The sequence below is a fragment of the Silene latifolia genome, chromosome 8, assembly GCF_048544455.1.
Source record: "Silene latifolia isolate original U9 population chromosome 8, ASM4854445v1, whole genome shotgun sequence".
Taxonomy (NCBI): domain Eukaryota; kingdom Viridiplantae; phylum Streptophyta; class Magnoliopsida; order Caryophyllales; family Caryophyllaceae; genus Silene; species Silene latifolia.
The window spans coordinates 48,927,234-48,942,988 of NC_133533.1; the positions used below are offsets into that span (position 1 = coordinate 48,927,234).

The 15,755-nt window shown below is 42.4% G+C and overlaps 1 protein-coding gene across 1 annotated transcript; it reads right to left on the reverse strand.

Annotated features, from left to right (window-relative positions):
* Window positions 1-6,906: 6,906 nt before the first annotated feature.
* LOC141595143 (uncharacterized) lies at window positions 6,907-8,797 on the reverse strand. The gene is made up of 3 exons (XM_074415116.1): window positions 8,280-8,797; window positions 7,672-8,144; window positions 6,907-6,989 (listed from the first exon to the last, which is right to left on the reverse strand). Exons 1-3 carry the CDS (start codon window positions 8,795-8,797, stop codon window positions 6,907-6,909), a joined length of 1,074 nt encoding a protein of 357 aa, XP_074271217.1.
* Window positions 8,798-15,755: the final 6,958 nt, after the last annotated feature.

A 15,755-nucleotide genomic window follows, 5' to 3' on the forward strand; every position in this document is an offset into this window, starting at 1 on the left:
GGGAGGGATGGTACCCTGTCAAGTATTGCACTAGCTTGTTAATGAATGATTGAGTACAATGGAGACGATATGTAAATCTAGCTAGCACAATGTATTGCGTGTATGCGTGAGGCCTTGAATGTCCTTCTTTGATTGCTCCCTTGGGTATTTACAGGGTAGGAACCCTAGATATGCTCTACCTCGATTATGCTAAGGAATATTACTCCTACCACAACTCTTTCCATAATCAGCCGTCTCCCTCTATTTTCCCTGATCTCCCTGAATTCTCCCTTAGATTTCCCTGAAAAATGCGGGACTCTTCTATCAGTGGGCTCTTTCACTTTCACGTGTCTCCTGGCCCAACCCTTAGATGGATCCTTCTTCACATCTGGGCTCCTCTTGTCTATTATTCCTCCACATCCAAATTCTTCAATAGGAATTAAGTGGACTTGTCTCATTAGGCCAATATGCAGATTTTGGCCCAAACAGTTTGCCCCTAATTCCTTGTGAGATACATCTCGAGGCATCGAATCAAGAATTACGTATATTTGCTTTTTGAAAATCTCGCGCCGTCTTTTACTCTACTTCCCAACTCTCATCATTACACTCCCTTATTTCTCGCGCCTCCTTCTCTCTCTCCTCCTTTATAATCTCAACTCCCCCTCCCACTTCATTAACTCCAAAAATTTAAAACCCTCTCATCTCCCAAAAACCCTTCTCTATTCCCTCACTAGTCTTCGTCTCCCCTGCCGCTGCCGTCGCCGCCCTTCTCCAGGTACCTTTCTTGCTTATTATTTTTTTAACCCTTTTCTTTTTCTCTCCTCCAACCACGGGTAAAACCCGTCCCGTCTCTTCGACCTCTGCCCCGGCCGACCAAAACCCAGATCCCGTTTTCCCTTCTCGTAAACTCCTAGTCCATCCTCATGACTGCGACTCCTCCCTTACCCCGGTGATATTCCTTTAATAAAGGAGCTGTTGGGCCTTGGTGATGGGGTCGAAATAACGATCCCTGAACTAGGCCAAAAGGCTGATGCTGCTCGGCTGGGATGGGTTTGTTTCTACCTCTACCCATTTAAATATGGTCTCCGCTTCCCTTTCCCGAAACTCATGCAAGACTTCCTCCGCACCAAAAATTTTGCCATGGCGAAAATCTCTGCCAACATCTAGAGGGTCCTTCTTTATTCTCTAACTGCCAATCAGAATACCAACAGTTCAATCTCCCTGGGCGAGCTAGTCCACATGTACCAGATCCGGTCCCCGGGAAGAGGCCAATTTTCATTTCGGGGATCTGGCGAGACCCCCTTCCAACATGTGTCAAAATCCAGGGATGAGAAGTGGTTCGAAGATTTCTTCTACCTGAGGAAGGCTTTTATCCAGCCGCCTGCTGATTATATCTTCGAGGAATGTATTATTACCTCGAGTAAGTGATTCTCCTGTCGTTTAATTGTCGTCCCTTAATGCTTACTAGCTTACTCCTTTCTCTTGCGCAGGTCCCTACTATCTGACTCGTCTGGGTGACCCAACGGCTGCCCGTAACAAGCTATTCTGCATCTCTGAGTCTGAGAGAACGTTTCCTGACATGTTCCCTGGTTTCTCACCTGCTTCTTCCTCCAACCCACGAAAATCAGCTCACAGCATGTCTTCAGGTAAGCCATCTTATGCCGCCACTCTTGCTGCCTATCCACTTGTAATTCTGCTGTTCATTTGGGGTTTCTGGTGCCTGAAATCTGGTTGTTTTGTAGGCTTAAAAGTCGACCCTCTAGAGGTTATCTTCCACAGTGCTAAAAGGTAAAGAGCTGCTGCCAGTCCTGATGCAGCTTCTGCCTCTAAGAGGAGTGCCCCTGCTGCCTCTTTCCAGAACCTCCTACCCACCCCAGTATTATGCGTCCTGAACCTTTAGAAGTCAACCCTCTATCTCGCCATCCTCCTACCCCTCCTGCTAGCCCCGATGCTGCTAGTGGTGGCATCATTGCTCACTTTCCTGAAGGCCTCGGAGATATTGAGAAAGTGCCATACTGGCCTGAGATTGATCATCTCCTCTTTCCTCCTTTGATAGAGGCCTTCTCAGAATTTTCCCCAGAGGAGATGGCTAAGAACGATGTGCACAATGCCTTCATGGTGAGTATTCCTCCTCCGCTACTTGTTTCAAGATTCTTGTTGTCAAGTCCGCTAACTCTTTCTTCTTCTGCCTATAGGCCCTCCAATCTGCTCTCTACAACAGGAAGATGATCAACGTAGTGCAGACCACCAGCCGTGCCACCAACACCAAGAACCAAGAGCTGAAGGGGGCAGTTGCTGACTTAGAGCAGCAGCGTTCTGATTTAAGAGGGCGCGTGGTGGAGTTAAAGGCTGAGCTTGCTGGTGTCAAGAAGAAGCTGAAGGAAGGAGCTGATCAACTGGCGCGTACTCAGGAAGTGTGCAACACTTTCACAGACTCTCAAGCGCTCTGACGAGAAGATTAGTGAGCTGATTTCCCTGGCCACCAACGTCGTTACCCTATGCTACCTGGCGGGGAAAGATCAGTGGGATGTGTGCTGCTTTTGAGGAAGCTCCAACCCAACAGGCCATAGAGGAGGAGGAGAGGCATCTGGAGATGCTCTACCCCGTCCAGCCTGATCTGAGTGTGTTGATGCCTGAGGTTGGTGAGGTGAACTCTCCTGCATTGGCGGAGCAGACAGCTGCTGGAGGTGCAAGCTCATTTCAGGAAGCTGATGTCACTGAGAGAGCTCAGGAGGCTGCTTTTGCCGAGGGCGTGCGATCTGGTCCTGTACCTAAAATGGGAAGTCAGCAGGAGGAGGCAAAAGAAATGCCTGAAGTGGAGGTCATTAATGTGACTTAGATTTATTTTCAAACTTGTTGGATGGCGATCTGACATTGTGTGGTGCAGACTTGTAAAATTTTAAAACATTCTCTCGTTTTTGGTTTATCTGCCGTGGTGGCAGTTTTGAACTTGGGGCCGTAATTTTAGGCCAATATTTTGAAATGCCCCTTGCCCTAGTTTGGCAAGTTTCATTATAACTTGTGCATTTTGTTTTACACATCTTGCTTAGGAGGTTTGTCGTGCCAGCATGATGGCTGATTTAGGCTAGTCGTGTCAGCCTGAAGAGGTTGATTTAGACTCAGCTAGCTGTCGTGTCAGTCTGCTGACTGATTTAGGCTTACGCCGCATTATAGGTGGGGTGGCCGTGTCAACCTTCAAGGCTGATTTAGACCAGTCGTGTCAGCCTGAAGAGGCTGATTTAGACTCAACTAACTGTCGTGTCAGTCTACTGACTAATTTAGGCTTATGCCGCAATTTGATTACCTAACCTTGTTCATGACACAAGGTGTGTTCATCATGTTTAAAGACAACAGGGGCGTACCTTAGGCAAGTTTATCGTCATTCTAGGACCGATGAAACGTTGCAAGATTCTGGTAGCTCAGAGATCCCTGCGCTCCATATATATGTGCATGCTTGCTGGGGCCCTGATTAGTTGCGTTTATTGCGAGCTACTTCCAGGGGTGGTATCAGGGGTAGCTGGATAAGCTTTCAGCTGTCAGCCAGGCTCCCTTTCGTATGTTCCACTGGCCGCTTGGTGAGGGTGCTCGTAATGGAGAAATGTAGGTTAGGCATGTTGGAGTGCTGTGTGCCTTGTCACCCCACGTTTGCAGTTGACAGTCCTGCTAGTTACCCTTTCAAAGTACCATAGATATTAGGATTCAGAGAGGAGCATTTAGAGAAGCCTGAATATGGAAATCTATCAGAGCAATGTGAAGTACCTAATGTTGTCTCATGGGGTACCAGAGCAATTGTGGTCCCAGGAACCTTACAGACCACACAACTCCAATAGTTTTTGAATTTTGAAAGAAATAAAAGGAAAAAGAAATTGACACCAAATTGGTAGTATGCCTACTACCGTTTTTTTTTTTGGCTTTTCTTTACACACTACTCTATACACTAGTTTCTACTTATTATTAAAAGTGATACCTCTTCAGGTGAAGTATGTTCCATGGTTTGTGTATGATCTGACCATCCATGGTCATTAATCTGTACGCCCCATGGCCAACAACTCCTTCTACCTGGTATGGTCCTTCCAATTTATAGGCGAATTTGTCTGCTTTATGATTCTTTATGTTTTGAAAAACTTCACATTCTTATTGTAACTTCTGGCGACTAACTGCTTGTAGGCGGCCAGACGTATTTTTGCATTTGTTCGCAGCTCCTCTATTGTGTCTAGGCTTCTGGACATCTCTGCACTGTTATGTTCCCTTGTCATACATCCATACCTGTGAGTTGGGACTAGAACTTCTGATGGAATGACTACTTCTACGCCAAACACGAGACTGAAGGGTGTTTGACCTGTTGCCGTCTTTGGGGTCGTTCTGTCTGACCATAGCACTAGTGGCAATACATCTGCCCACTTTCCTCCTAACTCTTGTAGCCTCCTCCTCAAGTTGTCCATGATGATTTTTTTACTGGACTCAGCTTGCCCGTTGGACTTTGGAGTCCTGGGTGCTGATTTTTTCAAACTGATATTCCATCTGGCACAGTATCCCTCGGCATTGTTTGAGATGAATCATGATCCGTTGTCACATATGATTTCTGACGGGATACCAAACCTGCAGATGATATTACGTTTAATGAAAGAAATGACATGCTTGTCCTTTACTTCTATGAATGCTTCTGCTTCTATCCACTTGGAGAAATATTCCGTCATTGCTAGCATCCATATTTTGTTCCCTGTGGCTCTAAGCAGAGGACCCACTATATCCATCCCCCATGTCATGAACGGCCAGGGGGAAATGATGGGGTGTAGGGGCTCTGCTGGCTGATGGATCATGGGCGCTGAGCGTTGGCATGCATCACACTTGCGGGCGTATTCTGCCGAATCTGCCCTGTGGGCCAGAAGTAACCTTGTCTGAGGGCTTTATTTGACAGACTCCTGCCCCCTGCATGGTTTCCACATTCACCATTGTGGAGGGCATGCAACACAGTCTGTGCTTCTTGCTTATCCAGGCATTGTAGGTAAGGTCCTGCTGCTGACTGCCTGAAAAGTATGTCACCAATTAGTATGAATTTTGAGGCTTTTATTTTAAAACCTCTTATCTCCTTCCCATCGTCTGGCAGTTTGCCATGTCGCAGCCAATCTAAGTACGGTGTCCGCCGGTCCCAGTCATCTGCTTGACCAGCGGGTTGACCGTCTGTTTGTGCAGTCTTCTGGCTACCAGATCCATTGCCTGGCGGCTCAGGCGCCTGGCTACTTGTAGTTGTCTGAACTGCTGCCCCATCCTGCTGGTCTTCCAGTTCTCCTCTGTCGACACCTTCTAATTTCTGGATTGAAGGTTCCAGCATGTGAGCGATGGGGATATTGGACAGTTCGGTTGGTTTGAATGTTGTCCCCAGAGTTGCTAGGGCATCTACCTTCACGTTCTGGTCCCTGTGGATTTGCTTGAGCTTGCAATCTTTGAATTTCTGCTTCAGCTCCTTTGCCACTTTCAAGTAGGCGATCATCTTTGAGTCCCTGGCTATGAATTCATCATTCACAAGGTTAACTATCAGCAAAGAGTCAATGTATTATTGCAGGTTCCTGACTCCCAGCTCTAGGGCTAGCTGCATTCCTTGTATTAAGGCTTCATATTCTGTTTCATTATTAGTCGCCTTAAATTCACATCGTACTGCTTGTGCTATCGGATCCCCCTGTGGTGATCGTAAGATTAATCCTACGCCTGCCCCCCTCTGGTTAGAGGCTCCATCGATGTGCATCTGCCAGATTTCTGATTCCCAACTCCCTTTAAGGGTCAGAATCTCCTCGTCTGCCAGATTCTGGATAGTTGGGCTGAAGTCTGAAATAAAGTCTGCCAGTGCCTGTGGTTTGATTGTTGTCCTAGGGTCATACCTGATGTCATATCCACTAAGGTGTACTGACCACTTTGACATTCTACATGATAGCTCAGGTTTCCTCATTATGGATTTTAATGGGTAATTAGTCACGACAGGTATGGTATGGGACTCAAAGTAGGGGCGCAGTTTATAAGATGCAACTACCAATGCTAGTACTAATTTTTCAAGAGATGTGTACCTGGTCTCTGCTGGCAGCAGAGACTTGCTTACGTAATAGACTGGCTTTTTCTCCTTATCCTGCTCTCTGACTAGAACCGCGCTTACTGCTACCTCTGTGACAGCTAAGTAGAGGAATAATGGTTCTCCTGGCTCCGGCTTTGATAATAATGGTGGGCTGCTGAGGTAGTGCTTTAGCTCCCTGAATGCCTGCTCGTGGTCTGCAGTCCACTCAAACTTCTGGCTCTTCCTTAGTATATCGTAGAATAATCTGCACTTATCCGAGGACCCCGAGATGAATCTGCTCAAAGCTGCTACCTTGCCAGCCAGTCTCTGCACGTCTTTTGGTTTTTCAGGTGACTCTAGCTGCAATACAGCCTTGATCTGTTCGATGCTGGCTTCTATCCCCCTATGGGTTACGATGTAGCCCAAGAACTTGCCGGAGGACACTCCAAAGGTGCATTTATATGGGTTCAGCTTCATCTTGTATTCTCTAAGGGTGCTGAACGTTTCTGCTAGATGCCGCATATGGTCCATAGCTTTTTCTGATTTTACCACCTTATCGTCAATATACACTTCCATGGTTCTTCATATCTGCTCTTTGAACATCCGATTGACTAGTCTTTGGTATGTGGATCCTACGTTTTTCAGGCCGAAGGGCATGACGTTGTAGCAAGGTATTCCTCTCTCGGACATGAACGTTGTCTTCTCTTGATCTGCTGGATCCATCTTGATTTGATTGTAACCATTCCAAGCGTCCAGGAATGTTAACATCTCATGTCCAGCAGTTGCATCCACCATTGCGTCAATGTGCGGTGGTGGGAAGGAATATTTGGGACATGCTTTGTTGAGGTCGGTGAAGTCCACGCACTCTCCACTTTCCATTCTTCTTAGGTACTACCACCACATTTGACAGCCATTGTGGGTATTTCACCTCTCTTATCTTTTTTGCTGCTAGGAGGCTGTCTACCTCCTGGTTGATCACTTTATTCCTTTCAGCTGCAAACTTCCTTCGTCTCTGCTGGATGGGATTGCATCTTGGGTCGACACTGAGTTTGTGTGTTATGATAGACGGATCCATCCCTACCATGTCGTCGTGGGACCACGCAAAACAATCCATATTGCTTTGCAAGAACTTGACTAGATGTTGTCTGAGGTCTCCTGTCCATCCTGCCTCTATTAGCACGGTCCTTTCAGGGTGCAGCTTGTCCAGGTTGATTTGGTCTAAGTCTTCGGCTGGAGGTTCGATGTATTCGTCCTGGACAGGCTGGTTCTGTGATTGCTATGCTGGGGGGATGGATGTACACTTTAACGCTTTCTTGTAGCAACCTCTAGCTTCCTCCTGGTCTCCTCGTATTGTTTCTACTCCCCATGGTGTGGGGAATTTTATGCATTGATGATACGTTGAGGGGACTGCCTTCATCAGGTGTAGCCACGGTCTTCCTAGAATGACGTTATAGGTAGAGGGTCCATCTATGACTAAGTACCTAACCTGCTTGTTGATTCCTCCCACGTAGGTTGGGATTACTATCTCGCCCAACGAGCTGGCTGTCTCTCCACTGAACCCTACTAGCGGGATAGTCTTCTTCTGCAAATCCTTCTCGCTGAACCCATGTTTTCTATAGTCTTCAACATGATCAGGTTGACCGAGCTACCTGTGTCTACCCGGACCTTTCTGACTGTGCAGTTGGCCATTGACAGGGTTTTGATGAGTGCGTCGTGGTGCACCTGCTCGTCACGTACATCTCCTTCGTCAAAAGCAACCGCGGGTAGATCACTATGAGAAATTCTGCAAGAAGTCTCTAGCCTATCCCCTTTGGTCTCAGTAGCATGCCTTTTGGCTACTGAATATGCTAACCCGCTTATATCTGAGCCGCCTGTTATCACGTTTATTATTTTGGTGCATTTGGGTGGAGTTGCAGGTTTTGTGGAACCCACCTTATATTGCGGCTTGCCCCCACGTGGTAATAGGTGGCTCAGATCTCCCTGTTTGTACAGGCGTCTGATCTCCCTATGCAGTGTGTAGCAGTCTTCTGTGTTATGCCCGATGTCACGAGGAAACTCGCACTTCTTCTTGCTGTCTTTTCGCCATGCTTGTTCTTCTACTAGTTGCTTAGGCTTTCTTGTCCTGTCTCCCATATCTCCGAGTGCTTTTAGGATTCCTCCAACGCCAGTTGTGAATCCGTATTCTGCCTGTGTGGGGAGTTGCTGATTTTTCTCTCTCTTGTCGACCCTGTTGACTCCCCTCCCATATGGCCTGTACCTTTCATCCTTCTTGCCAGTTGACTGCTTCCTGCTTAATTTTTCCATGGCTGATGTGCTTGATACGCTTGGCGTACTTGGTATCCTGGCTCTGGCTAGGATGTCCTTTTCCAACCTGATTGCAGCTGCTGCTTTCTCTTGTACTGCCTCGAAACTATGACAAGGATGCATAGTTAGCTGCTTGTATAGGTAAGATTCATGATGTAGGCCTCTTCTGAAGGCTTCTACTGCTGTCGATACGTCACACTCTCGTACTGCCACATTTTCATTGTTGAATCTGGCGTATTCCCCAATGGTTTCGCCAGCTCCCTGAACGATTCTGTACAACTCTCCTGCATGCTTCTGCGGAATCTGGCTGCTTGCAAATTGCTGAGTGAATGCGTTTACCAGGTCGACAAACGTGGATATCGACCTGTTAGGCAAGCCTACGAACCACCGGAGTGCTGGTCCCGTCAACGTGGATCCAAACCCCTTACACATACAGGCTTCTTTTACTTGTCCTACTACCGTCACTGTCATCGTTTTCTGCTTGTATTGGCTCATATGGTCAAAGGGATATGTAGTGCCATCAAAGAGAATGTTGATTTTATGGATTCAAGTACCTAAGAGGGGGAGGGGGTGAATTAGGTACTATTTAAAAATTTTAACTAAACTTAATTGATTTAAGTTAGTCAAATAAAAATGATATCTCAAGCATCTAACAAACACCCCTTTTAAATGAAAGTTAAAAGGCGTATTGTTGAACTGGCTAGAGCAACAGTAAGACAGACTGTTACTGATGGCTTTGCAAATGTTATATTTAAAATGATGAATGAGTTTAACTTAAGATTTCAACTTAAATCTCTATTGTTTAAAGATAAGTTGATGATCAATGTTAGGAGCAAATGGATACATCAATTAAATAAAATGATTAAGTGTGTATCACGGAAGCTCGAAGAAAATGAGTATTGAAATATGAATACTTGCTGAAGCCTGAAGATAACAATGGTTCTGACTGTTGCTATTCGTCTTAGCATATGAAGTACAAGCTACAGAACGAATGTGACAGTATATAGAATTGTTACTCAAGAGTAAAGCAAATAACAAAACTTAACAAAACACGTAAATAAGTTGCAGTGGAATAAAAAGCGAAGAGATAAACAACACAACGATTTTGAATTGGTTCGGCCGACACTCTGAAGGCCTACGTCCAATCTTCTTTTATTGATAAATGATGTAATCTACTCCGACTACTTTGAAACACTAACAACAAAAGGACCAACAACCTACTCCGGTTGCGACACAAGTTCTAAGACTACTCCGTCTATGAACTACCAACAACCTACTCCGGTTGCCACACGAGTTAGAGGACTACTCCGTCCTAGAACTCAACAACTCACAACCTACTCCGGTTGCCACAAGAGTTAAAGGACTACTCCGTCCTAGAACTCAATACTCTAACTTAGAACGTTTACAAGGATCAAGTTTCCATGGACTGATTCTTTAACAAGAATTGATATGGACAACTTACAAGATCAAACGGTTCATAAGTGAGAGAGTTTAATATTTAAAGCAACAGTTGTTATGACTGTAACACTTGAAGACTTTGAAAGCTTTGCAAAATATCAAAACGATTTGAAAACTTGAAAACAATTTTGCAAACTCTACACTCTAACTAGAATGTTTTCAAACCAAGTTTCCTTAGACTGATTCTTAAAATGAATTGAGAAGGACAACTTATTGGTGCAAACGATTTCTAGATGAGAGAGTACAACACTGTGAAGTAATAGTGATTTCGACTGACACAATTAAAGAGTTAGAAGACTTTTGCAAAGAAAATTTCGAGTTCTTAAAAACTAATTTTGCAAAAAATACTTTTGATTTCTCTGAAAAGTCTTGCTTTCAAGGTGAGGAGAAGGGTTCCTTTTATAGAGGAGGCACACAAGAGGAGGCAAGCTAGGATTTGTGAGTCAAAGGTCTTCACATGCGATGAAGACCAACTCTTTCCCAAACTTACACAAAAGAGAGCACTCTTTTAACAAGCAAAAGAAGAAAAGAAGGTTTGTAATTTATCCAAAATAAGCCTTTGATTTTTCAGAAAACAAAGAGTGGAAAACAAGTCATAAGATGACAAGCTTTCACATAAATGGCAAAAAACAAACTTTATTTTACAAAGGACCAAGGAAACAAATTGGCACGAGGAGGAAACAATTTGAATTGATAATTAGCTAAACCTTTTCCTTTATCTAGAAACCCAAATCTTTAAAGAAGAAATCTGAAAGTTGTTAATTAAATCCAAGCCGTTTAAAAAGGATAAAAAGGATTTTCGAAATGAATTTCAAGTGTTATGGACCATGGTGACAGTCCAGGCTATTGTTACTTGTAAGAGTAACAGTAGTCTTGACTGTTGTTATTGCTTTTAAATACTCTACTCCCTAAATTGTACATTAGATGACACAAATGACTCTAAATCTTGGGTAGCAAATTATCAACCATTCTTGACTTTGACATTGACTAATTCTTGCTTGAGGAGGGTGCATTGTTCCTGAAATGGTACACTTAGAAACACGATTAAATTGGGCATGTCATCATCAACAAATAGGTCCTAACAAATTCCCCCTTTGATGATGACAAGCCCCATAAAATTAATATTCCCATTGAGTTCCCCCTTAAGTGGTTAGTCCAAGATAAATCATGAGGGTAGAAATAAGAGCAATGTAAACTTAAGAAACACACAAAGCCTAGAACAAGATTACTAACATATAGTCCACCGCATAGCAAGAGTTTAATCAATAAGCAAGTAGAAAGAACATGAATTTTCCCTTTTCCCCCTCTTGACATCATCAAAAGGGTAAGAGGCTACCCCCGGACACAGAATAATCATGCATGAGACGTCACATGAAAGACAACCATGGTTGCATCATAATAACAAGGTCAACACAAAGCAAAGGTTTAAACATGAGTTCAAACACAAAGTTCAACAAGGCTAAACCATAGTTTAATGAGTACACCACCGAATGATAATGAGAGAGGGATAATAGGTGTAAGGCAAAAGACAAGTTTGATTATGGGAAAATTCAGGGTGCGGAAGTTTGGTCATTGTTTTTGAGGATAATGAAAAGGATTTCAAAATGGTTGAGGTTTGACAATGAAGGTCTGAGTCACAGTCATCTGTACTGTTGCATTGGACTTTGTATATTGAAACCACCAAGGTATGCACCGATATAAGTTCTCAACATATGATGAAGGAACATCAACTTCTTATATTTTCCTTAGTACACAACATGTGATGAGGGATCATAAACTTCTTATATGTTGCTCTCATTTCATGAAGATTCTTGACAAAAATTGATCTAGACCTTTGAGCATAGAAACAGTGGCATACACTGTGACTTCCTTTTAATTTCTTCCAAAATTTTTGCTTTACTTCTTTTCTCAAGACCGTCGCAGTTTTCAACTTCATCTATCTCGTTTCCAATAATCACTTTGACATTTCGCATATTACCTTCCCAAATTTTTTTTTTTAGTTTCATCTATCTCCGTTTTTTTCTAGCCAACTTCAATTATCAATTTCATCTATCTCCGTTTTTCTAACCAACATCCCATTCATCTCTTGATGTATATGTAGAACATGTAGTTGTTTGGCTCTTTGTTTCACATAGACCTTTGCAACATAAGTGAATTGAATGTGAAGGGGTGAGGTCTTTGGGTATTGAAAATGAAGGATTTTGAGCAATTTGAAGAGTATAAGAGACATTCATTTGAAGGTGGTTGAAAGGGTTAGTATTCGGATTGATTTGAGAGGGGATGTGTCCTCATTCAATAGGGTATATATGTACCATTAAACACAAGACTAGACATACGGTTGAGTGATTACTAAGCACAAACACGGTTTATCGATTATGGACATAACATGGAATGAATAAACTAGAATAAAAGATAGCAAACCCGTTCTAGTCAATCATATGAGGGATTAGTTAAATTCACACAAAGACTACATGAAATTAATTAAACCAATTTGTAACCTAAGTTTTTAAAATTGTTCTCTTGCAAGTGGTTTAGTAAATATGTCGGCAATTTGATCTTCGGTTTTGCTAGAAATAAGTTTAATATGCCCTTTTTCTACGTGATCACGAATAAAATGGTGACGAATCTCAATATGCTTAGTCTTAGAATGTTGAATCATATTTTTGGAAATATTTATAGCACTCGTATTATCACACATGATGGGAACGGAGTCGTAAATAATTCCAAAGTCAAGAAGTTGTTGTCTTATCCAAAGAAGTTGAGAATAACAATGTGCGGCACTAACATACTCACTTTCGGCCGTTGAAAGAGCCACCGTATTTTGTTTCTTTGAGACCCATGAAATGAGACACGGACCCAAGAATGTTGCAATACCGGATGTACTCTTTCGATCTACCGTGCAACCCGCATAATCCGCATCGGAAAAACCTATAAGGTCAAATGTACAATGTAAAGGGTACCACAGGTAGAGATCTTGTGTTCCAATCAAATACCAAAGAATTCGTTTAATGACTTTAAAATGGGAATCTTTCGGATTTGCTTGGAACCTAGCACATAAACAAACACTAAAGAGAATGCCGGGACGACTTGCGGTCAAGTAAAGAAGTGAGCCTATCATACCTCTATTCACCTTTTCACTAACATTCTTACCGAGTTCATCTTTGTCCAATTTGGACCCGGCTACCATAGGTGTATCATGAGACTTACCATTGGTCATCCCAAATTTCTTAAGCATTTCCTTAATGTACTTTTGTTGATGGATCATGATTCCATCCTTTGATTGATTGATTTGGAGCCCAAGGAAAAATCCTAGCTCACCCATCATGCTCATTTCAAACTCCGATTTCATTAGTTCCGAAAAGTACACATAAAGGAGTTCATTTGTTACACCAAATATAATGTCATCAACATATACTTGGACAACCAACAGTTCAGCTGACTGTGACTTTAAAAACAATGTTTTGTCAACGGAGCCTCTTCTAAAACCGTTTTCAATAAGAAATTTAGACAATCTATCATACCAACACCTAGGTGCTTGTTTTAAACCATAAAGAGCCTTGTCTAATTTGAAAACATGGTTAGGCAAATCATTATCTTTAAAGCCCGGAGGTTGCTCCATAAATACATCCTCTTCCAAATATCCATTAAAGAAAGCGGTTTTGACATCCATTTGAAAAGTTTAATGCCTTTGTGAGCCGCAAAAGCTATAAGTAATCGTATGGCTTCAAGTCTAGCTACCGGTGCATAGGTTTCATCGTAGTCAATACCCTCTTATTGGTTATAACCTTGCATCACTAGTCTAGCTTTATTCCTTACGATTTCTCCGGAATCGTCAAGCTTATTGTTAAAGACCCACCTAGTACCAATGACGGTACGATTAGGTGGTCTAGGGGCTAAGTGACATACCTCATTCCTCTTGAATTGATTGAGTTCCTCTTGCATAGCATTCAACCAGTCTGCATCAGTCAGAGCGACTGTTACAATGGCTGATTCCACTTGAGAAAGAAAGGCATTGTGGGCAGAATACTCATCAAGATGGGCAAGATTGTTGAGGAAGGATCTTGTTCGAATTCTAGAATTAAGATCACTTGTGAGATTTTAGAGTGGATGAGAGCTTTGATGTTTCTACTTCTTTGGAACAATGGTTTCTTGTTCCCCCTCAGAAGTATCAGTCTCAGTGACTATTTCTTTTTGCTTAGAGTGGTCTTCATCAGCACTCTTTTGAGTTGATTCAAATCTGGAGGTGGAAGCAACAGTCGTTGGGTCTGTTGCATCCTGAGAGGAAGTAGCAGGTGTACCACGTGTTCCCCCTGAATTGTTGCTTTCCTTTGAAGGTAACAGTCCCTGAGACTGTTGCTGATCAGCGTCATTATTCGTTGCTTCCACTTCCTCAAACACAAAGTCCTTTCGAACAAGACCGATCTCGAACTCATCATCATCATCATCGTCTTCTTCCACGTTTTGTACCTTTTACAAGCCGCACGTTGTCGACCCAAAGTAACGATGACTTAACAATCTTTACAATGCCTATTACTTCACCTTTTTGTTGTCACCAAACGTTACCGTGCCACCATAATAAGCTTTAAGTGAGAGGAATTGGCTTCTATCACTCGTCATGTGACGAGAGCATCCACTATCCAAGTACCAATTGCGGCCGCCTCTCACCAAGCCCTACACAAGATTAGACTTTGAGTTTAGGAACCCAAACAAACTTGGGTCCCCTTTTATGATCAACATATCTCACAATGTCTTTCTTAATCCACATTTGCTTTACAACTTAAATGTTCTTGTTGATGTCATTATGTCTTTTCTTGCAAGCATTAAAGACATGACCATTCTTACCACAATAGTTGCAAATAATGTATTCGGGAAGACCAACATATTTCCTTCTCCTAAAGTCGGGTTTAGGCTTCTGGATGTAACAGTCTGACTGACTGTTCCATTTAAAACCTAGATCGGCAACCTTATCCCATTTTTTGGGCTGATTTGTTGGAAAGTTTAAAGCATTTTGTCCACCTTCACAATTCTTTGAAACATTCTTAGCCTCAACAAGTTCCTTGTTTAGTTCCTCGATTTTGAAAGTGAGATACTTGTTTATTTCTTTAGAGCTTTCAAGCTCCCTTTTCATTATGTCATACTCGGATTTAAGCTTTATCAAAGTTTCAGATTTTTGTTGAACATTAAGCTTAAGACTCGAGATGCATTTATCTAGGTGAATGATTTTAGAACTAGATGAACTACATTCGGGAGAATCATGTTGAAATTTGACAAATTTTCCGTGAAGCATTCTAATTTCCCTTTTGCAGGCATCTATGTTAACCTTAAGACATTCATTCTCCATGGATAATTTAGTGACAAGTTCATTTGAGACTTCATTGTTCTTGTCGAGGTGACATCGAGACACACTGTTACTTTAGGTTCTTCTACCTCATCAACTAGGTCATTAGTGACGCCTTTGAAAACAGATTTTTCTTTTAAAAGTTCATCATTCTTTTCAACTTCTATAGACAACCTTTTTTTCACTATGAAGTCATGAGTGTGAGCATTGAGTTTCGACACAAGGTATCCAATTCTTTCTTTAGAATCCTCATACTTAGATGTCATTTTATCAAGACGTTTATTTAGATCAACGAATTCTTCGGATCTTTTGTAAGCATTAGACTTAGAAGTGCTACATTCGGGCATACCCTTTTTGAAAAAAGCAAGCGTTTCATGAAGAACTTCTATTTCTTTCTTGTGATCACATAATTAAATTTTAAGACGTTCCTTTTCATTGACAAAATGTTTGACAAGTTTATTTGACTTAGTTAGATCTTTGTTGGAAGCAACAGTTTCAGATACTCTTTCTCTTAAGTCAATTATCTCAACCACTAGGTTATCCAATTCATCTTTGAGAACATCTCTGTCCTTCAAAAGGTCATCACGTTCCTTGGTTATCAAGGAAACTTGCATCACCAAGGTGGTGTTGACA

Coding starts and splice junctions, on each gene's coding strand:
- LOC141595143 (XM_074415116.1), bottom strand. CDS start 8,797: ATGACAGTGACGGTAGTAGGACAAGTAAAAGAAGCCTGTATGTGTAAG. Junction 8,145..8,279: donor ACTGGCAAGAAGGATGAAAG/GTACAGGCCATA, acceptor TATGGGAGACAG/GACAAGAAAGCCTAAGCAAC. Junction 6,990..7,671: donor AAAGGTCCGGGTAGACACAG/GTAGCTCGGTCA, acceptor GTGATCAACCAG/GAGGTAGACAGCCTCCTAGC.